Consider the following 24,751-nt stretch of genomic DNA (forward strand, 5'->3'; position numbering starts at 1 on the left):
AATATTAACCGGTTAAATGGAACACTTTTATTTCTAGGGAATCGGAGCCATTGGTTGCTATAGTATTTACTAAAAGTGTGATATGGAGTCTTAAATGACAGGAGAAGGAATGCAATTTAAAAGTATGGAGTATGTTTTTGGGCTCTCGTAAGCATTAAGGTGTGTGAGAAAGTAAGCTTAGGCAGCTGTTTGCCACCAAGATAAGACAAACAAAATAAATAACAAACTATTTTGTTAACTTTCCTTCAGATTTATGTGTGTCTATCTATACATTTAAAATTTATAGGTACCTATAACCTATAAATATAAATTTTCTTGCACTGCTGCAATGCTCATAATCATTGCCCTACTAGATATGGAAAGCTTACAGCCAACTTCACGTTGGTGTCATTACTAACCTTTCTGTAGATTAAGCAGAAATATGGAGCCAAATTTGAATTTGATTATTTTATTTTGTTATTTTGTTAAACTTTATAAAAGCATTTGAAGCAAAGAAACAACAGTGTTTAAAAATTGATTATAATTTTCTCCACCAAAGAATGCAGGCATATTTAAATAGATGGGATCACCCTAAACCTAGGTTATGTATAAGAATAAAGGGCCTTGTACATAAGAGCTATTGACGAATGGACGAACGGACGTGAATTTACACATTTATTAAAGTCAATTTGAATCAAAAACACATTTAATTTATAAGAAACAAATTAGCACTAATGTTAGGATAATAAAATTTGCATTTTGTTCTCGAATATAAGAACATTTTGTAAAAAACAATTTGGTAGTAACGAATTGCACTGAGGTTGCTACGAATTGTCAAACTCCATTCCCGTTCCACATACCACCCACACTACAACGAATAAATTGTTCAAAATTATACCACTCTTGTTTTGTTTTTGGGGAAAGATCATGGCTGAGGTAAATATGAAGAAAAGAGGGTAGTTCAATTCGAAGCTGTCTGCTAATAAAGCCCATGTGGAAGAAAAGTCAAAATATGCGAACATCCATAGTTTGTATCTTAATGTTTTCTTTTTGAAATTAGAGAGGAATATAATTAGATACACTCCTATTCAATTTATTAAGCATAAACACTTTTTAAAGCGTGTTGTTCAGTTTTGCAAACGTAATGCGTTTATTAACTTCACATAGGAAGTTATTGTAATGGGCCCGATTTGTCAAATTGGAAATTGTCTGTGCGTGCGTGTGTACGTACGTTCGTACGTCCGTACGTTCACGACGTTTTTTCGTCGTCCATAGCTCAAGAACCAGAAGAGATATCGATTTCAAATAAATTTTGTTATACAGGTAATAATGCATAAAGATGCAAAACGGGCTCTCAAGAAAATTGCGTGGGTGGTTTTTTTTCATAGCAGTTTAAAAAAAAAAGGTGAAAATTTTGGTTAACCCTTAATATCTTACGAACCAAAAACGCTAAAGACTTGAATTAAATTTTATATAATATATTGTAACGTGATATCAAAGAAGAATATTTTTTGAAAAAAATCCATTAAACGTTTTTTTTAAAAATCTAAAAAACTGAAAAAAAAATTTGTCACCTCCAAAATCTTACGACTAAAATATGATTTCACCTCCAAAACAAAACGAAGAATAATGTTTTTGATCTGATAAAATTTTGAGAAAATCAATTAATAGAAGTTGGTAAAAATTGATTTTCGACTCAAATATCTTTTTAAAAAAAATTAAATAATAGCTTGTAACTAATTTTTGCTTATAAGTAATATTGTTTTCAATATTAGGACAAATTTTATCTTTCAAAAAATATTGTTGTTAACATTCAGTAAAATTTTGAAAATAATCGAATTGACAGTTTTTGTACAAACAAAACACTAAAAAAGAAATTAACAAAAGTTGGTAAAAAATTGATTTTCGACTCAAATATCTTTTCAAAAATTTGAAATATTGGCTTCAAACTTATTTTATTACAAAGAAAATATTATTTTCGATATTCTTTAATTTTTATATAAAATTCCAACAGTCCGTTTTTTCATAAAAAATAAAATCTACGAAAAATAGTACGCAAATTTGGTAAAAATTGATACGAGTACTTATAGAAACACTTTTAAGCAAGACAAATCGACAGACGAGATGGGAAGTTATCAGTGTGGGTCGCATCCCAGCCTCTTTTTTATTATTATTTGCTGGTTTCTTGTGACGTTAAGAAATCAAATCATACAAAATAAACTGGAAAAGTCAGTTTCCAATTGAATGGAAGGAGAATACAATTTAACCTAGAAATGCAGTTCAAGAATGAAAAAAAAAATGAAGAAATGAGCCAAAAATCAATAATTCCATCCATTCCAGTTTATAAATCAATAATTAACTATGTTTGGAGGGGCTGCTGGGAAGTATGTAACCAACTGCAAGTTGTGGTGAATGCATTTAAAGAATTTTATTTTCGGAACATTTAAAGTTTTTACACACCCAACCTTGCATCTTTCCCAAACCTTATAGAATGTCCAGTTTAAACAAAGGGTTCATGTACCTATATATTCCTTACTGTTCACACACCGTTAGTTACAATTTATGAGTAAATAAGTTCATACCACATTTTTATATTTCATATTATTCAAGAACCGCAAAATATAACATTGGTCGAAAAGGTTTTCTTCAGTATTCAATTGAAATATTTATATTACTTCATATAAAGTTCGAAAAAACTTCAAAAGTTGTTACCTGTCTGCCGTTTTTGGCGATATTTGGGCGAGGGTTACGCTTTGTAGACAATAGACAACATTGAGTTTTGAAAGCATTCAATTCTACACGGTTTTCTATTTCCAATGGGCAATACGAATTTAAAAAACTTATCATACGCTGCCTTTGGTAGTCCACATCCGAAGAACAAGAATGAAAATATAAAAACGAATATAAAAAGGCACTTTCATCAGCAAAACAATTTGGTGGGTTTGACGTTTCAGAGAAAAGATCACTTATAAAAATAAAGAGTTTCGGAGACAAAACGGCGTCTTGGGGCACATCAGGGTTCACTTTTTGGGTATCAGATTTGAATTCATCCAATACTACTTGAATTGAATGGTCCGAAAGAAAATACTTACGAACCCAACGAAGAAGGAATTTATTGATACCAAATGCACTCATTTTCGCGTTAAGAGAGCTTGATGCCAAACACCGTCAAAAGCCTTTCAAATATCAAATGCCATAAACTTACTTTCTCCAAAACGATGTTAACATTTGTTCCACTGTTCGGTAAGGATAACCTTGCGATCACCAGGTTATCTATTGCTACGAAAGCCATACAAGTTAAAGATAGTTAAGATATTTCTTAAGCTGATCAGCGTTTCCATGATCATCGGATACTATCCGTGCCAGCGGATTAGTGAATGTCGAAGTCTTCATAGAAAACTTTACGCTTTCAAGGACAGGATGAGTCATATCGCTCATTGGCAGCATTGAATTAACAGCAAATTGTGCTGCAAACAAATTGGCTTTTGACGAGCGTCAGAACCGACGTTGACGTAGTGTTGGGCACATTTTTTACAAATGACCAAACGTTTTTACTACTTTTGAGTTGGTCGTACCCTTGTCATGATGGTTAGTGCGAAGGACTGTGATGCCAGAGGTCTTGGTTTCAATCCCTGCCCGTGTCATCTAAAAAGTTTTTGTTCAAGGTTACTGTTCCTCTTGTGAGGAAGTCACAAATCTTCCAAGAGTATATCTCGTTGTCATGATTAACCGTTCGGATTCAGCTTAAAACTGTACGTCCCCACATTACTCGCACACAGGAATGGTTTTTTTTTTTTTTTTTTTTTTTTTTTATATCCGATGGAAATCTTCAAAAGACACTCGGTAAGAATCGGTACCGAGTAGTGTGGGACTCTTACCGCACTAAAACCACCGGTGAATCAGGACCAATCTATGAAAGATCGACAAATGATTTTTATTTCTTATTTTTTAAAATCGCATTGGGGGAAGTTTAGGTTATAACACTTTCCCGTAGCTTTTAGCCCATCAGCTCATGAGGCTTGGTTCTTCTTAATCTCCGAACATTGTCTCGTACATTTAATACGGTCTCCATTTCAGAGTTAGTATGACTTTGCAGTCGCTGATTGTGTGATACAGCGTGTTTCTTAACCACTTCTGTAACCATTTCAATTTGAAGGTCACGATGTAGATCGCTATTTCTTATATACCAAGGGGCATTTATTATTCCTCGAAGGACCTTGCTTTTGAATTTTTGGATGGGTTCAGCATTTGTTTTCTTTGTACAGCCCCATAGTTGGATGCCATATGTCCAAACGGGTTTCAATACTTGCTTATATAACATTAGTTTGTTCTGGATAGATAGGTCAGAGTTCTTTCCTATTAACCAGTACATTTTTCTGTACTTCAAGTTTAGTTCTTCTCTTTTCTTTTTGATGTGTTCTTTCCATTTAAGCTTTGCATCCAAATTCATTCCAAGGTATTTGGCGGTATTGGAGTAAGGTACTTCTGTACTGTTTATAAAAATTGGAACATTGTTTATGTTTTTGTTTGTAAAGTTTATATGCGTCGATTTTGTTTCGTTTAATTTGATACGCCATTTGTGCGTCCAATCACTAACTTTATCGACTGCATTTTGCAATTTTTGTGTAGCCTTCGTAACGGATTTATCTGGCACCAATATTGCAGTATCATCAGCAAAGGTGGCCATGATAGCGTTGATGTCCACTGGAATATCCCTTGTATATAACAGATACAGGGTTGGTCCTATGACACTTCCTTGTGGTACACCGGCTTCAATTTTCTTAAGTTCCGAGTAATTTTGGTCGTACCGTACTCTAAAGAGTCGGTTCGTAACGTAGGATTTCAGTATTTCGTAGTACTGCCTGGGGAAGTCCCTATGCAGTTTGTACTCAAGTCCCAAGTGCCAAACCTTGTCAAAAGCTTGAGCAACATCTAAGAATACAGACGAGCATACTTGTTTTTCTTCAAGTGCCTCTTCCACAACATCCGTAATTCGATGCACTTGGTCTATCGTGGAATGTTTATTTCTAAATCCAAACTGATGGCTCGGAATTAGTCTTCTTTCTTCAATTATTTTGTTAAGCCTTTTAAGTAGCAGTTTTTCAAAAACTTTTGCCATGATTGGTATAAGCGATATTGGTCTGTAAGATGTAACTTCTGTTGGTGGCTTACCTTGTTTAGGTATAACAATGACTTCCGCAATTTTCCAATGATGTGGCACATATCTTAGTTTAAGGCATGCGTTTATTATAAATTGGAGTTTCTTGAAGGCTATAAGAGGCATTTCTTTCAGAACCTGAGCAGTTATAAGATCGTACCCTGGTGATTTTTTGTTTGACAGCTTATGTTGACACATGCTTCTTACTTCTTTGAGCGTGACAAAAGGTATTTCACATTCGTCGTTTCTGTCAACAAACTGTAAGGGATCTGTAGCTGTGCTTGCTGGGAATGGCTTGAAAACATTCGCGAGATGTTCAGCAAAGAGATCAGCCTTTTGTTTCGGGTTTCCGATCCATTTACCATCTTGAGATTTTATCGGCGGGTTTTGTGTCTGAGGTCTTTTTAGGCGCTTAGTTGCTTTCCATAAGGAGTATTCTGTAGAAGCATCCGTCGTCAGACTTTTCAGGAATCTACTTAGTGAATCATTTTTAAACTCACAGATTCTTTTTTTTAATTCGTTGTTAAGACGGTTAAAAACTACCTTATCATCTGGGAATCTCGTGGATTGCCATTTTCTTCTAGCTCTTCTTTTTTCCAATATCAACTCCTTTATTTCGATAGGATATTTTATTTCTTTTTCTCTCGCATTCGAAATAGTTTGAGTACTTTCTTCTGCAGCCTGCTGCACATCAGCAATAAATTGTTCTACTTCATGATCAATTTGTTCAATTGTTTGCATAGGGGATCTTAGGTTTATAAAATTTTCAAGATTGTCTCTGAATTCGTTCCAGTTTGTTCTGTTATTCAAGAGCTTGGGATTACTTTTTTCTATTATTTCTGTTTCGCTCAGTGATAAAATTACTGGAGTATGATCTGATGATAAATCGTAATTACCTTCGACACTTATATGATTTTGTTTAATACCTTTAACTACGAAAAAGTCAATAAGGTCTGGTATTTTGTTAGTATCAGATGGCCAATATGTTGGCGAACCAGAAGAATAAAATTCGCAGTTGTATTTTCGGCCTGCTTGGTATAGCCGTTTACCTTTTGTTGTTATGAGCCTAGATCCCCATTGGGTGTGTTTAGCATTGAAGTCGCCACCAACAAGGAAGTTATGTCCTAACAAATGTAGGAGTTCTGCATAGTCTTCTTCAGTTGGAGAGCGCCTCGGAGGGCAGTATATAGCTGCTATTTTGAATTCTTTCTTTTTTATACCAATACTAATTGTTGTTACTTGCATGTTTTCTTTAGTAAACTTTGGTTCTTCAAAGTGTGTTAAGCACTTTTTTATAAGTATTGCTGATCCTCCCCTAGCTTTGTCAGCTGGGTGCGGAGCGTGATAACATGTATAGTTTGGTAATTTATTATCAAGATTTTGTTCAACAGCGAGGTGGGTTTCGAACACCAAACAAATGTGTGTATGCTCTATGTCTAAAAAGATGTTTAGTTCTGATACATGCTGTAAGAGACCGTTTGCATTCCATGTTGCGATTTTGAGTGTTCTGTCCATCATTGTTTTTTAAGAGCGACTTCTTCGCTTAGCTGTTTTATGTTTAAATCTTGTTGGTCAATCCTTTTCAGGATGAGTTCCAGCATTTCTTTTATAGAAGTTTCCTAATTCTTCCGCACATTTTTTACAATCTGGGAATAGGATTTATTTTCATCACTTTTGCTTAGTGCAATTGCTTTTCCCGGTTGATTTTTAGTAATGTTATCGACCGTTACTTTTTTGCTTTCAACTACTGGTTTTGTGTTGGTTGAGTTTCTAAACTTGTTCCCAGTTTTGTTTTTTCTTTTTGTGTCTTGGAACTTTTTTGCTACTGGACATCCTCTGTAACTTGCAGGATGATTGCCTTGACAATTAACACATTTCGCTTTCTGTTCTCTGCCCATGGGACAGTTTTTGGTTGCATGTCTGCCTTCACATTTAACACAAGCGAACTCGCGATTGCAGTATTTTTGTGTATGCCCAAAGGCTTGACAGCGCTTACATTGTGGAACACTTTTCGACTTTCGCAGTGGTTCAATTTTGACAACTATGCCCATAATTGATTTAATACTGTAAATCTTATCGAGACTTTCTTTATTTTCAAACGTGAGCATAAATAAAGGTAGAGATCGCTTTTTTGTCGTTGATACCCCAGTGGAGTCTTTTACTATCTCATTTTTAATAAGATTATTGGCATCGAGAGCTTGAAAGCCTTTTTGTATAAGGTCTTCGACAATTTCTTTGGCAACACATGAAGAGTGAAGGCCTCTTGCTACTACTTTTATCGATCTTGTAGCTATATTTTCGTACGAGTGCCACTGAATTTTCTTTTTGTTCAATTCTTCAGTGACAGATCTATACGCATCGGCGGCGTCTTCAACAATGACTTTCCAATTGTCTTTATTGTATTATGTATATTTACATGCCTTATTCGTGCATTTTTCTACTATGCTCTTTAGCTCGCCAAACATTGCCAATCCGGAGATCATAATTGGGGGTGGGGCAGTTTGCCTGGTACCTTTAACGTGAGACTTATTTTGGGGTAAATCTCTTATTTCTTTATTGGATGCTCTCATTTTTGTAGCAGTATCTGATTTTGAACCTGTTTGCTGACATTTTATAACAGCCTCTGGGCTACTCTCTGCTTTTCGTTTCTTTGACTTACGTTTATTTCGGTTTCCTTCAGTTTCAAGGAGGAGCTCTTCCTCATCAGTATGAAACTCATTAGCAGTTTTTTGTGGGCTTTTCACTACTGGTGACTTTTGACTTGATATGTTGTCTTTCACGGACTTTTTATCGAGCAAGCTGACTTTTTCTTCGAGTCTCTTCACTTGTTGTTGAAGACTTTCAACAAGGGCTTCAAGTTGTTTTCTGGCTAAGATTTCTATGTGCCATTTATCGAAATAATTTTCGGATTCAACTTGGTGGATCTAGTTGTTTTTTGTGAAACACTTCTGATCTTTTGTTTCGATCTTTTCATGGATGGTCCCTTTTTCGTTAATGACTTCTATGTCATTTGATTTTTGTGTTGGGGGTTTCGATGGAGTAACCCTTGGTGATATTTTCGGTGGAGTTCTTAGTGTTTTTGAACTCCGTCTATTTCCTAGAAGCAATAATTGGTCCTCCCCAGAATCCATAGGACCGATCTCCGAAGAGAGTGGATTTACCAGTTCATCTGGGTTGCCACCTGGGGTATTATATCTATTTGTTTAGTCCCATAAATAGCTCAGTTACCTCTTCTATTTAGGTTTCTTGCAGAACTGGTTCTTCGGAGCGATTATCTTATCTTTTGCTCCTAATTCCTGAGAAGGTAGCTCAGGTGTCTCAGCTTTTGGATTCAATAGATCCAACGCTCGTCGTTAGTTCGTCTTACGGTTATCCAGCGGGCACCACTTGGAGGTGACGATGCGATTTTGCTCGCTCCGTTGAAAGTTATAAGTCACACGGCCCTAGTTCCGGTCATGCACAAATGTTGTGCGTCGAAAACGTCCGTTACAGGTTTTTCTAGCTTGTTTTGATTTATTCCAGTTTTCCTGAAAAGGGTTGGCTTTGTACATAAATTCGGATTCCTAATAACTTATTACGGCTCGAATCAACCCACAGGTTTTTTTTTTTGGGTTTTATAGATTTAATCCTATTTGGGATAAAATATCTCATTCCAAAGTTTGAAATCATATCTGCGACGACGCCTTTATTGAGGAAGTAAATTGACCAATTAAAGTTCCTGCAGAAGTCGTTGAGACCGTCGCAGCTGTTTTTTTATATTGCCAAATATAGGTTGAATGTTACGAGAAATTCAATGCATTATGGGCATCCCTAATGCTTCCCTTCTTAGAATATACTAAGATAATATCCTTCACCTACAATCAAAAGTTAAGGACCTCACATCGTACCAAAAACAGATACTTTAACAATTTAAAGCGCTTTATTAACATTTATATTGTAAAAAATAGAAATTCCATCAATAACAATCATCAAAATTTAAAGTATTTCTTATAAATTCCTAAACATACATTATATCCCTTTGTTTCTCATTTGATAGATAGGCGAATTAAACATGTTTTTCTTAATATAAAAATACATTTAAATTGATATAATAAATTGAAACAAATATTTATCTTGCTTTACAGTTTTTATTATCTTTTGCATACAACGTGTTGAAAGTAAGAGACCAAAAACAAAAACCCAAATATTTTTAGACATTGTATAGTATTTGACGCCAAGCAATGTCTGTTCGGGAGGCATATATCCCCTATGTTCATTGCCATGCCATCGCAATGAAATGAAAATAATTTAGATATTTATTTGTGCAATATGCGCGTGTCCATCATTCTCAACTTGCGAAATTCCTCAGGAAGCCAACTTCTGAAATAAATTCGTTTATGAATGTAAGAACATTTAAGCAAATATATAATTGAAAGTCTATCGCTCAACGTTCATAAATCCTATGAAATATAAAAATGCAATTATTTTCAATTATTTGTCTTCCCGCACCCTGCATGCTCTGGCGCTGTTAGTTGAACTTAAAAACTGAAATTGAAATCCCATCTTGCTAACAAGGAAATGAACAAATTTGATATGCCAACTGAAGGAACGTGAATTTACGTAATATCTTAGAGACGTTATATTGTACATATATTAAAAACATTGTTCAGTTGTCGCCTTTCACACGCTTATTATATACTTTTTTACAGTGACCATTGCTTGTTTTTAAACAGAACCAGCGTTAGGAAAATAGGAAATGATTCAAAGGGGAGATACCGATGCAAAGGAAAGGAATCTCTAAAGTTGATTGTACGTTCGAAATTGAGCTCAAGGGTAAACTGGCGAGCATTCCTGGAAATGCGAGTATTACGGATTAATTTTTTGGTGAATGGAATGCAACTGGCTAATTTAACAGAACAGTGTTTTTAAAAATCACGGTAAAACAATGAGAGGCATTAAATATTGTGGCGGTGCTCTAGCGATGTAAATGTTTCGGCTATAGTTCTATCGGCTATCATTTTCAAAACCCTTTTTTTTATTCTATTTAAGAGTTTTAAATTTGTTTTTTGGGGTACTAGTTCAGATATGAAAGTTATATTCAAGCTTTGGAATCCAGGCTTTGTAACTTACAGAAAGGTCAGAAGGGTTGATAGATTCCTCACACAGGAATCCTAAACACCTATATAGTAGTCCATAAATGGTAATCTGTGATACACGTACTGAGTACTGAAAGTTGATTATTTTCCTGGATGCAAGTGCCACTCATTGATACTCGTAGCGGCATTAGGGGTTGGTTGCGCTTTGATAGGGGACAGCATTGAGTTCTTAAATACGGTCCATAATTCCCCATTGGGCAATACTGTCAACATCAGAATTTAATGAGCTTAACATTAGCTGACGTTGAAGTTCCACATCCGAAGAACAAGGATGTGAATCTAGAAACGAATATAAAAAATTGAGAGTACTGTCGTCAGCGAAAGAGTTTAATGGATTAAAAGTGATAGCCAATAGATCGTATATAATTCTATGGAATAGTGTCTGTCACAAAACGGAGCCCTGGGGAATACCAGCATTTATTTTATGAATTTCAGACTTGAAACCATCCAATAGAGTTTGAATTAAACGGTTTGAAAGGTAGGTAGGAAAGAAGAGGTTCATCAATATCAAATGCACACAATTTTCGATGAGAGAGCTTGGTGCCAAACTCTATAAAATATTTTTGAAATATCAAGTGCAATAAACTTACTTTCTCCAAAACAACTTAGGTAAAGATTTGTTTCACTGTTCGGTTAGGTAAACCATCAAATCACCGGTGGACCTATTGCTACGAAAGCCACACTGATGGGTCATTAAGAAACTTTCTTTTTTCGAGATATTTCTTAGGCTAGTAGTTAATCAGCTTTTCCATAACCTCGGGATGAAGGAACGTGAGTGGTATTGGAGGATATTTGGAGGTGTAGGAGGATTCGCCTTTTTTAGGGACAGGATGGCTCGGAAAGAGACCAATAGAGTAGGAAGGTTGAAAAGCTTACGCAGGGGTCTTGTCAGCGTTGAAAAACACATCTTCAGATCAATAGAGAGGATACTATCCGGGCCAGAGATTTTATGTATGTCAAGGTCTTTCAGTACTCTTGTAACTGCACGAGTGCGAAAGAAGATTTACCTCATAACATCGAGCTTTGGAGCCGAGGACTACGCACGTATTGTTACGTATGGTTTTTACAAATGACCAGACATTTTTACTACCTTTGGAACACTGTAGTATTTTTTGCGTAATTTCTGATCATGCAAAAATGTAATTCGTCGAATATGACGGTTACAGGCCTTTCTAGCTTGTTTAAGCTTATTCCAGTTTTCCTTAGTGGGTTTTGGCTTTATAACAACGGCATCTCGAATCCTCATAACTTCTTTACAAACCACGAGTTTTGGCTTTGGTTCAATAGTCTTACCCTATTCGGCCACTAGGGCCAGGGCTATAATTAAATTCAATCTTGAATGGGATTTTTGACTGTGTTTCCTTTTAAATTGAAATGCAAATTATGTGCTGATCGATTATAAATCACTCAGAGGACTTGTGAGAAAAAAGGTTAAAACCTCAGTTATTTTTCCCTAAAAATGTATTTTTTTATTTTCTTAAAACTTTCGATTGCATTTCAATCAGGAAAACTTTGGCTGATTAGGGGCCAATTATCGCCATCATTAGCTCTCATCATTGAACACACAAAATGGAACTTGAATTTGAAAGGTTGGTTAAAGCTATGATTGAACATTTCTCTCATTGGACACAAATTTTCCGATTGGAATAAAGTATTTCCTAATTGGAATTATTTCAGATTAGAGATGATCAATTAAAGTATACTTTAAGTTGGAAAGCAATGTTCCGCTCAGGTTTTTCTGGCAGCATCATGGCTGAAACACAAACACGCTTCAGCTTCGTCTGCGATACTTTGGGCCTGCTTCGAGGTTGCTTTGAATGACACTTCTAATACAACATTTCTAAAATAGCACTTCTGTCATTAGGACCTTTTATTTTTTCTCAAAATAAAAAAAGGAGTTTTGAAATCGAACAATTCAATTTATCGCGGAAGTAGCTTACACAGCCTATAACAACCAATTGGAATCCCTCCAAAACAAATGGATTTTGTTTGCTGACTTTTTACAGCTGTTGAGCTGCCTGACAAAGCAAATGTTCAGCAAATTTGAACTAGAGCTTCCGTTTGGAGTCACATTACGTAACATTACGTATTGTCAAACGTGAAGTCGAAGCTTCATTGTGATCATGTACTGTATTAAATTCCTATGGCTGAACTCGTAAACTTCAGGCGAAGCCGAAGCTGAAACGAGTTTGTGTTTCAGTATGTTTTGTTTATTCACTCTTTTAATATTTTCAGTTTTCAAACTTTTGTGTTAAGTAAATGTAGTAGCAACAGCTATATGAGTTGAAATCTAAGAAGTAGAAGATGTTGTTTGCGGTTATGAAAAAATCCTTTCTTCGCTAGCCACAAAAAAAGTTTCAGGTCCTTAAAATTTTCAGGAGAACTTTGAATGATGATGGACGATGGACGAGGACCAGTCAGTTGAGCGGGGTCCTTGCAGCAATCGAGAACATCGATAAAGAGAAACCTATGCAAACCTTTATCCAGAGTCTAAAAAGCTCAGAAATTCAAATAAATGTTTTATACTAATTAGGTTTAAGTTTATGACAGATTTCTAGATTTTTAGTTGAGATTCCATGGAAAAGAGAAGCGAGGGCGCTAAAGTTAATTTAAATTACGAAGTTTTGGAATAATGTTTAAGTATTTAATCTTCCAGGTTTATACAACTAAAAACATCTAGAGTTTTACTTTTTGTTCGTCCATATCACGTAAGACATAAACGATGACTTCATAAAGTACATATGTATATCCGTCTCAATGGCGGATCCAAGAAATTATCCCCCACCCCTGGGAGATAATTTCTTTGCTTTTTCGTAGGAATTCCTTTCAATTCAAAACTAATCGTATTGCGTTAATAGATATGACCCCAATTATATTTTTAATTATTTATTTTTTGTATATGAAAACAAGATTTATATTTTACTTCCTTAAACTTTGTTGCTAAAAGTAATACTTTTGATTGAAGATTGGAGCAAGAACATAATATGAATCGGATATTCAGCCTTATTTAAAAAAAAAAAAAAACAGCACAAATTCATCTACTTTTGATCAATTGACGATCCAGGGGGGGGTACATGAGCCAAAAAACTTAAAACAGTTAAATTTTATAAGTAAAGATTGCATTTAAAGATTTATTAGTAATTTAACGACATTCACCAAAAAGTGTTTTGGTGTCAAAAACAACTCAAATTTTGATTTTCGCTCAATTTAGAATAAAAAAAAAACTTTAGTCATGCTTTAAATTATTTTCATAAAAATTGTTTCTAAGAAAAAGAGCAAATATTCAGGTTCTTAAGAAGATACCTTGAATAAGAGATCATGAATTTTATAAATTCGCCTTCAATTTTATTATTACATTTTTTGACAAACATAAATAGTGATGATTAAAGTGTGTTTTACTGCGACATATAGGAACTATATTGCGAGTTTTGCATAAGTTAACAGTTTCAAACTAGTTTTTTTTAATCAAATATGATATTACGACGGTGGAGAAACGAAAAAAGTGGGTACCCCTATTCCTTTAGTCTGTCTGTCTTTTCTGGCCCTCACAGTCCAAACAATTGTGTTGATTGAAATTAAGATTTTCAGCCGATTAGTGTAAGGCGTTTTTTTCATTTTATTAATACGAAAAATAACAGCAGTCCTCACACAAATTATTTGGTTCAAGATGTGATTTTTCTAAAACTTTCTCTAAATTTTGTATTCTTAATTTGGCTTCTTTCTGTGCAAGCTCTTGTCAATGATCAAATTGATGATGATTTTTTATGATCAAAAATGTATTTTTTTGATTTTTAATAAAATACTAATTTTATTTACAAAACTCGATATTTAAGAAAGGGGATAACATTTTTTGACGAAATTTTAATGTAAAAGGTTTATATATTTATAAACTCTTTACTTAGTACTTAGACCAAAAATATTTTAAGACAAAATTTAAAATGATTTTCGAAAAAAAAAATATGTTAATCTAGATTTTTTGACAAATAAAATGGCATTTAAATTCTTGAGAAGCTCTAGAACTGAGATTCAAACACGAATTTCAACAATACAAATGTCCAAAAAAAATCAAGTGACACTTTAGTTAAATGAATGGATAAGTGAAAAATAAATAAACGTCAATATATATAAACGCTTTGAAACTCGTAATTTGTGAGTACTACAAAACTTTTCTTCCCAACTTATTTGTTTACTTACCTTACTTTATTTTAATCAAATTTTTTTTGAGAAATTATCTACTTAAATGCAGCTATTTCCTTGAATTCAAGAATCAAACCTTTTTGTCTCTCCAATTTTTAATAAGAGACTCCCGGAAATTTATTTCGAAAAAACTACATCAAAAAAGGTCCGACATTTTTACATATCAGATCCTCTCTCATTTTCTGGATTTTAAATTTTTGCAGCCTTCTTTGCATTAATAGAAATGAAAACAAAAAAAGTCTGTTTTGTTTTTGTAAAAAAGCAACGTTTCAAAACAATTTGCTAGATTTCAGCGCAAAATGCACCAAAAACCCTCTAAGCTAAGTATTTTAGCTCTTAAATATGGCATATTTAGAAAACTGTCGGAATCTTGCAATGCTTCTATATGAGTCATCCAAATTAAATAGAAATACGATACCTTGCTGGACAGCAGTGTTCAAAATAATTTGATAACTAAAGTTGGCATTTTAACAATTATTAAATTTTGTTAGCATTCTTTACAAAACATTAAAGAACATTTTTAAGCGGTAAGTAAAAACTCATCCAAGTGTGTGACCCCCCCTGATGAAAAGTCTGGATCCGCCCTTGATCCGTCTCTATCATGTTTAAGTAGATGGACGGTAGAGATTCGTATTTTCTGATTCTTTTGACTGTTTGTAAAAATTGTATTCAATGTATTTCAGAAGTAATTTTGACTCCAATATAAATTTTAATGAATTTATTGATGCATTAAAGCTCATCTTCCTCTTCCATGAGAATCAATGATTCAAGCAACAACTGATCCAATTAATGGATTTCCATTTTACTTTAAAAAAAATAATTTTTTTTTCTTAAATCTAAAATTTACCAAAGGAAACACTTTCCAAAAATGCAAAATTTTGTATACCAACCTGATTTTAATGCGATCTACCGTCAGCGCCAACGTCACGTCCTGTCACTTCTCAAACACCACCTTCCTGTTGTGTCATTTGTGTTCTGCTGCGCTTACTCAAGAAATATGGTCACCAAATTTATTAAAAGTTTTATTATAAGAAAACTTATGAATTACAATTTTTGTATCTATTCCAATTCGTTTGAAATCTTGCCAAATGGTTCAAGTTAAATAATTGTAGAATGTGTGTTCTTGGGTTTTCACACATCGTTTATATTGGGATTGAATTTTGAATACAATTTGAAAACTTTTGTTTTTGAGGGCGGTTGAATCTATGTACATTATGGTTGTATTTGTAAATTATTAAATAAAATACTTTTTGCAACTTCCGAAAGAATTCATTCATTTTAAGAAAAGCTCCTCGACAGCGGCAAAGCAAGCAAAGAGCAGCTGATTTATGAATATAAATATTAAATAGTCATGCAAAACAGTCGAAATATCGTAGCGCTTCTATTTTCCAATCAATAACAAAAAGCTTTTCAGACATATCGTTTAAAAATACAATTCAACAAAAACAAAATAAAATTTTAACAAAAAACAAATCTTTAGCCTTAAACTTTTACTCTTAAAATGCTTTCAGCGTCTCGGTCTTCGTCGTTGTTAAGAGCATTTTCCTCAGCCAAAAACTCTGCCAAAGAAAATGAGAAAAACAGAAAAATCTGTGTATTTGAAAAACAAAGAAAAAACATCTTTTGTATACGAAAAAGTTAGCCCAGATATCCATCAATGATTCGAATTAGTTTAGTCGCGAAATTAAAAACAATTGAGAAGACATAACTTTGAAATCCTCTTTCAGGGTTTCGAAAACGCGAGTTTGTTTTGTGTATTGTGTGTCCTTGTGACTAATTATTTTATTGATACAATATAGGTCAATTTTTGGGAATGCCCACGCCTGAGGCGAATGAGTCCACGTCCACGTCGACGTCGCCGCCGCCGTATTCGTTGGTGGCGCTTAGAAACACCAACATCACCGAACTGGCCGCAGAGGAAGCGGACTCTTTCAAGGCGAACGTAGCTATTATGACGCAAGATCAATGCTTGGATAATGGCCATCATCAGGCCAACAGTAATATACGTTCTACAAGTGACAAAGTTAGTGACGATCTAAATAATTCTAAAAATAGTGTTGTTAGTAATGGCGTAAACATCAGTGTGCAAGAATTCAATGTCGATGTTAATCGCGAATACAGCACGGATTTGGTGATCGTGCAAAATCGCACCGTAGACACCGATAGCTCGCCAACGGGAGAGGTTTTACCGTCGACGAGTAACCCAACAACGGAAACGCCAATAAGTGATTGTGTGAATTCGAAAGATATTTCAGAAATTTCAGTCGATAATATTGATGCAAATAAAAGTGAACTCGCAGGAAAAAATATCGTTGCAGATATGACGGTGATAACGCATCAAAATAGTAGCGAAAATATGCGCGATATAATTGCAAATTCGGATAAGGCAAACAAAAATAATAATTCAAATGAATCGCAACTTAATAGAGTGGAAAAATATGAAAAAAATGGCAAAAGTGATATAAATTCAAGGAATGCAAATAAAACGGCAGGAACACGAAGAGTTCGAAAATTGATTAGATCAGAAAACGTAAATGAGTGCGAACTTGAACAAATTGAAGATCCAATCGAACGTTTGAATAAATTACGCGCGAGCATAACAAGCGCTCTTAGTGAAGTTAAGGGTGTATTGAAACAATACAGCACGGAACAAAGTTTGGACGAACAAAATGAATCTGCTCCATCTAAGCAACCCCCCGATGATGGCCCAGTGAGATTTCGGTTTGTTCGCAAAATCCGTCGGAGAAGCGTATTCAGTGAAGATGACGAAACGGAAATACCAAAAACAACTATTGACGTGACTGCTTTACCAATTATTGAAAATAAAGTCATTGAAGAACTCCCGAATGTGTCTCAAGAAAGTCAAATATCTTTATCAAACCAGGATTTGACCAATAAAAATAACGGCCCCGCCGTTTCTTCCAACTTTGAAGATATTCAAAAACCAATTGAAACAAATACCAGCAAAAGTAACATAAATCTACTTCAAAAATCTGAAATTGAGAGCATTGCTGATACTAAAGTTCCCAAAGATGAAAGTGGTGCTATGGAGAGTGAAAATCTAAAGACAACCAAAGAGGACTCATCAATTAACAAAATTGAAGTCTCCGCGGCCGTCATTGCCACCGCTTCCGAAGTTCCAAAAACAAAAAATTTAAAAACCAAAAAAATTCTAAAAAAAGACAGACGAGCTTCAATCGCAGCTGTAGAAATAAGTCAGTTATCAAGTGATCAACCACCGGTACCGATAGAATTAAAAACGCAACGCCGACCTTCAGATTCTGGCACTTTAGTAAAACAAACAACTCGCACCAAGGCAAAAACGGGAACGGAAAAAACGAAGATTGTTTCGAGTCGCAAGGCTAAAACTAGTCCTTCCTCAAAAACAAGTGGTAGTTCTACGACGAATCCAAGCCAAACAGTGACGACTGATGAAAAGGCCAGTACAACTTTGAGTACGACCGAAGATAAACATTCTTCATCGACAGTTGATGCTGCACAAATATTAGAACCGAATGCCATTGTAACTGAGGATTCACTGAAACAAACTAAACCTCCAATTTCTGACGCGTCGACTCAAAAAACACCTCCAGCGAATGCAGAATCTATGACAATTAAAAAAGAGAGTGTGGCAGCAGAAATCAACTCATCCAGAACTTCACCTGTTATAACTGAAGTAAATTTACCACAAGGAACTACCCTCTCTACAATAAAACCGTCAGGACAAACCACACCAGTGCCAGCAGTTTCTGTCACGGGCAATGCTGACGTACCACAAATTGCACCTAAAGGAACTGCAATCAATACACCTGCTGAAAGTACTGATGATAAGTTAAGCAAACCTGAACAAACCTCAACCACACCAATAAGTTCTTCAGTGAATAGTGAAACCACTGAGACTCCAACAAAAATAACTGATGCAAGTAAATCTGAAGTCGCCTTAGCACCGGAAGAAGTTAGCACCAAGGTGACTTCTCAGAAACCTAGCGTAGTTGCAGCACCTACTCATTTGCAACAAGTTCTAAAATCCAGTGCGGAAGACCCCACAAAAGTTGCAATTCCAAATCAAGACACTTTAAAATCTAAGCAATTACTTCAGACTTCTAAAACTACAACAGCTACCACTACATCGTCCCTAGCAAAAGTTGAATCGTCCAAAAGCACATCCGGCCCAACGGTAGTTCCAGAAGTAAAAACCATTCAAACCAACAAACAACCCAAGATGAGTACTGAAGTTAAACAGATCGAAGTTTCTAAGGCTGCCTCTACCACCGTCAAGGAATCAAAGACTATGCCAACTCTTGGCAAAGTAGAAGCAAATAAAAATTCAAAGGAAACCGAAGAGAAAGACAAGCAGATGCCAACGTCTGGAACACTCAAAAAACCTACAGAGCCATCAACTCAGATAGACAAAAAGACTTCTGACATAAATGAGACTAATTCCGATGAAACATCTAACACCGAAACGGATGTACCATTGCCTCAGCATGTCCCCAAAGATGCTGTTGCTGTTAAACTTAATTTACCTGGTCAAGAAAGTGTCGAAGAACTACATAGATTAGAAGAACAACAAGACCACAAAGAAACCACCCCACCTGAAACACCCGACACAGCAACCGCAACAGCAACAGAAGCAGCTGCTGCTGCCCCTAAGAAAAAACGAAAAGCCAAGCGTAAAGTTGTTATTCGGCGTATAAAAAGAAAACTTTCCAAAGACGACACCTTCCTCCATCAAAAAGAAACACCAGCGGAATTGGAAATTTGCGAAAAAGAAATCGAGGAAAAGGATCTTGACGAAGAACCAGAAGAACCAATACCAGATGGTCCAAAACAACCCAAGTCATGTCTTAAAAATCGACAATTCGAAATTGGTGATGTGGTCATGTATGCCGAACATTATAAAAAGACACAAGTTAGATGGAAAAAAGCAGTAGTCACGGAAAGGATAACCAGCATATCGTATAAATTAAATATAGAAGGTGAAGAAAGGCCAGCCCACATAAGTTATATCAAAAAGTTCACAGACAGAAAAGTGAATTTTGGTGGAAAAGAGTACCTGGAAATCGATTATGCACAAATTGAAGAGAATGAAGAGAAGGAACGTAACTATAGTATATGGAATTTAGTTTGATAAGATTGACAAAAGGAGGTAAACCACATGTTATTAGAAACTAAGTACGGTTAAGTTTATTCCTCTGTACAACATCCGTTTCCGAAATGGATATGTTGACTTATTCAATTAATATTCGGCATAACTTATGTATATTTAAAAAAGGAAATATTATACGTTTATCTTAGATGTAGGTTTTTAAAATCAGACAAATAAATTCTTAATCATGTTAATTTTAATGAAAGAACTTATAAGGGATACAACTATTAACTAGAGTGGGAAAATATTCATAATTTTAAAAACAAATAAATAAATGATAAAAACGGCTAAAAAATAGAAAAAAAACTCACACTATTTATACAAATTATATAAATACAGGCACACACACATTCGAACATTACACTCTCGTTTGATAATCATTCACATCAATCGTTGTGGGTGGGCATAACAATTCTTAATTTGTTTGTTTTGAAAGTTGAAAAGTTAATGCCCGGTTTCACCACATTATTAAAAAAGTTTTTCAAGTTTTTCTTATTCCATCCCTAATCCTTAATTATACATAACTGTTTATTAATTACTTGTTTAATTTTTGTATTTATTCCGTGTTTCTTTTTTAATTTGAAAAACATAAACTATTTTTATAATGATTTTGATTTAAATTTATAATAATTTGTACAGTTCATTCAAACACTTTTGATGTGACATTTTAAACGTTAAACTAAATTTACTTTGCCATCACTTAACATAACAATTGTTTGCCTCTTGAAAATCAAGTACATAACACAATTGAGTTCATTTTAATTAATATTAACCTTTATAAATATATACCAAATAAGTTTAGTTTATAATTTATATTGCGTGATTGAAAACAAAACAAAACAAAAAATACTAAAAATAAAAAAGAAAATAAATATAATGTAGTATCTTAGTATCCAAAATAAAAAATTATTTTTGTTAAAAAAAAGAAAAGAAAAAGTGTTATTATTTTGAAACAAACAAAATTAGTACTTATACATCATCAACATTTCTCATGAGCTAATAACATCACACCATCATCATCTTTTTGGAATAAACGATTTGATTTGTAGATGAATTTATAAGCATCAGAAAAAGTAATAATATTATTACAAAGCCATGGCCTTTAGATTTAGACTTCTTGTGAGATAAATCTAAAAATAATTTTGGAAATATTCGAAAAATTTTAATTCGGTTTAAAGTAAATCGGAATTTTGTTCTTTTTGCCCTGAAAATGAAAAATGAAAAATGAAAACCGAAAAACTAAGGAGAGGAGAAATAATAATACAATATTATTATTTTTCTTTTGGCGAAATATAGCGTGGCGAATGACAATAAAATTCAATGCCAAAGGCATTCTTTCTATAATTATTTTATTTTATCCACACACATATATTAGAGTGAAGACGTTATTGTTAAGCGTAAGTACATAATAAATTTTCATGTGTCAGCTTAGTTTTTGAAACAATATGTTTAGAAATAGGAATTAATGATTTCGCATTTCGGAGATAGAAAACTATAAAAATTGAAAGTAAAAAGTTTATTATTAAACCATTTAGTGATTTTGTTCTTGTTTTTGAAAATAATTCTTTTCAATTTCCTACAAAGCAAGATATTATATGTTTGAAATGGATGTATAAGGTACCTACTGATTTACAATCTGAAAATGAAAATCTACCAGTTTATTTTTGGCATCCGGGTCCGATTGGCATGTGGTTGTGGTTGTGGTTGAGAGTAGCTACTTATACTAACATAATATGAGCTTCAATCAATGTTTTTTTTTTAATTTTTTTCAGAAGCCAATTTGCTCAGTAAATAAGGTGTGCCAATGAGTAGCATGTACTTGTTCGAGACGTCTCAGCCAGTGCTTGTCTTGATGTTCTAAATTCTAGCTTTAAAAATCTTTATAAAATTTTGAACCTGCCACATATAGGAACTATATGGAAAGTTTTGCATTCGTAAAAAATTCCGATTCAAATTTTAATAAAATATGAGATTACGATGGTAGAAAAGTCGAAAAAAGTGGGTCCCCGACTCCTCTCCCGTTTGTCTGTCTGTCCTATCTATATAGCCCAAAGCATTGGGTCGATTGACTTTAGATTAGGAAATTAACGTTTTAGGTTTTAAGCCGATTCAGGTTAGGCGTTTTTGTTTTTGCGTATATTTTTGTATTGCTCCAGAAGGATACCCCATAATACCTTTATATTGTTTTTAAGTGTGTTCAAGAAGTAATGAACCAAATTTAATATTCTTCCTGCAAAAGTTCTTATACTATTTTAGTATTTTTGATTTAATTTTTGATTTTTAAAATACTATTAATTTTTTTTCTTGAAAATTGGTCATCATTTTTAACGGAATTAAAATGTAAAATTTATATCAAGAAATTGCATACCAAACATGTTTTTAAACTAAAATTAAAAAATTGTATATATAAGCACAGTTGCTAACAAAATTCAGCGTACACTCAATTGAGAGTTAGTTATTTGTTACTTTTCGAAAATTCTTTTTAATTTCTATTTTGTATTATTCTTAGGAATACTAAAAATACAGTACTTAAAAAATAAACAAAAGGTAATATTAAAAAAAATGTTCATTATCTCAACATTTCATCAAACAAAATTAAGCGTACACTTTGTATTTATGGCTTCTTAAATCAAGTTACAAAAGTTAAATTTAAATTGATTTTGAAAACAATGTTCGTCGCAGAAATAATTCATTCGGTTCAGTATTCACTTCCTCATTTTTTGTGGAAATGGCAGAGAAAAGAAACCGACATTGCTACAAGACTAAAACTACATTTAAACAATAAATCTTTACGTGAAATTGGCGAAATCGTCGGCGGAGACATTCAACGGTCCAAAAAATACTTAACAAATATCGATGTGAAAGTACGATCCTAAACAAACCTGGAAGAGGACGAAAAAATTCTTTCCTCAGCAAGATGAACGAATAATTTTAAGAAAATTGGAGGTAAACTTCAAAACGAGTGACCAAACTTGGCGGCCGAAATGGCGACACTTATTGAATGTTTAGTTTCAACCGAAACTGTTCGTCGCGTTTTTCGGAAGAATAATTTTAACAGCAGAGTTGTTCGGAAAAAAACATTTTTTTCCAAAAAGCAGCTAAAAAGCACCTCAACAAATCCAAAAGTTTCTGGAATGATGTTTTGTTCTCGGACAACACCAAAATTAACTTATTTGGGTGTAATGGAAAGCAAACTGTTTGGAGAAAGCCCAATACTCAGTTTAAGACAGAGAATTTGCTTGCCACTGTTGTGCAGGGGAGAGGAAATGTTATGTTATGGGGGTCAATGGTGTCAAATGGGACTATAAACTTTGAATTTATTGACACAATAATGGAAAAGTGGACATTTTTGGACGTTCTTAAAAGAAATATGCGTCAGTCTGCAAAAAATCTGAATATATAAGCAAACTTTTACTTCTAACAAGATAACGATCCAAAACACAAATCGTTTTTTTGCGGTTGCTGTATAATGCCAGAAACAAGCACAAGACCCCATCTCAGTCATCGGACCTCAATCCCATCGATAATTTGTGCGAACAAATAAAGCGAATCAAATAATTTTTTTTAAATTATAAGGTTCAAAAAATCTAACGTCGTTTAAATTTTTGAAAACAAACTTTTCTTGTGGGTACATTTTCATGCCTTAAAATACAGGAAATATTTTTAAACAGACTCTTTGGATACCTAAGCAAGCTCGTACGACCCAGTGGGGCATTTTTTCATTATGTTTTACAAATTGGAAAAATAATCTTATCATGGTGTACCACACCTTTACTCCTAGGCTTTGAAAAATATTGTTTTGGCTCATCGGAAAACATTCAGATGTTCAAAATCTTATTACTATTAGAAAGGGAATTAATATTATGATTATTTTGTTATTTTTGTAAAATGGTCCAAACAAGCATATTAAGTGTAGAAAAAAGGCAACATTTAAAATCGCCGGTTTCCCAGATGCTATTATATGGTAATCGTTTGGGTATCTTTCCAACGTTCTCAAAGGAATTTATTATGTTTTGATGGCTTTAGTTGAAATCAAAGTTTGAAAGCAATATTCAATATTCCGTTTAAAAATGTTAGTATCTTACTTATTTTTTAAAGAAATCCTAATTAGTTATAAGCCTTCACCTGCCATACATAATACCTACTTATGTACTTACTTAAGTCCTCATACCTGTCCTTTGGGAAACTCTTACGGGGCATAGGGACTCTACTACACCTAAGCCCTGATTCCGCATCGACTGTCCTGTGCTATGTGCTTCCCGGTCGTCCAGCTTTTCTTCCTTCTGGTGGGAGCGGACACCACTGCATTGCTTGGCCTGCAATGCAGTCGTTACCTTTTCGAAGCGTATGTCCAATCCATTGCCACTTACGCCTTCGTAGTATAGAGTCTATAGGTTCCTGGCCTATCCTTCTATGAAGGACCTAATTTGATTTACGGTTTGGCCAGAAAATCCTTAATATGTTACGAAGACATCAATTCACGAAGGTTTGCTGCTTTCTTGTAATGGCTGAAGTAACCTTCCAAGTGCTGCACCCATAAAGAAGCACAGATTTGATATTTGCGAAACAGTCGTAGCTTTGTTCTTAATCTGATAGAGTTATTCCTCCAAATTGTCGACGACAAATTGTGACGTCTTGTTCGGTTCCACCTTCGATGGAGACGATACTTCCAAGGTATTAAAAGCTCTCCACTTTTTCCACCGGTTTCGAGAAAATATTTATTTGAGAGGGTTGTCGGGTTCCGAAACTGATCATTTTTGTTTTGCCAGAATTAATTTTCAGCCCCACAACTTCTACTTCTCTCTCCACACTTGTTGTCATTTGATAGAGATCCATGATCCTATGGGAGAGCAAGCAAACATCGTCCGCGTAATCCAAGTGTTTTAAATAGGATGTCAAAGTCCATTGTATCCCTCCGCTACATCACACAGTACATCGCTTTTCACCAACAAAAACAATATTGGCGAAAAAATACCATACATAATGCTGTTAAAGAGTAATTTCTGGTCTTATTACAAATTCGTAGTATTAAGGTTATAACAACATTTTTTGGGAATATAATCAGAAATATATTTTTTTTAAATGTTGAAAACTGGTATATTTGAGTTTTAGCACACATACCTGAACTAAATT

General features: G+C 34.2%; 1 protein-coding gene across 1 annotated transcript; it reads left to right on the forward strand.

The window, feature by feature from the left end:
• Positions 1–15,899: 15,899 nt before the first annotated feature.
• LOC129947142 (proteoglycan 4) lies at positions 15,900–20,862 on the forward strand. The gene has a single exon (XM_056057584.1). It carries the CDS (start codon positions 16,283–16,285, stop codon positions 19,598–19,600), a length of 3,318 nt encoding a protein of 1,105 aa, XP_055913559.1. The 5' UTR covers positions 15,900–16,282; the 3' UTR covers positions 19,601–20,862.
• The last annotated feature ends 3,889 nt before the right edge of the window (positions 20,863–24,751 follow it).

The sequence above is a fragment of the Eupeodes corollae genome, chromosome 2 (genome assembly GCF_945859685.1).
Source record: "Eupeodes corollae chromosome 2, idEupCoro1.1, whole genome shotgun sequence".
Taxonomy (NCBI): domain Eukaryota; kingdom Metazoa; phylum Arthropoda; class Insecta; order Diptera; family Syrphidae; genus Eupeodes; species Eupeodes corollae.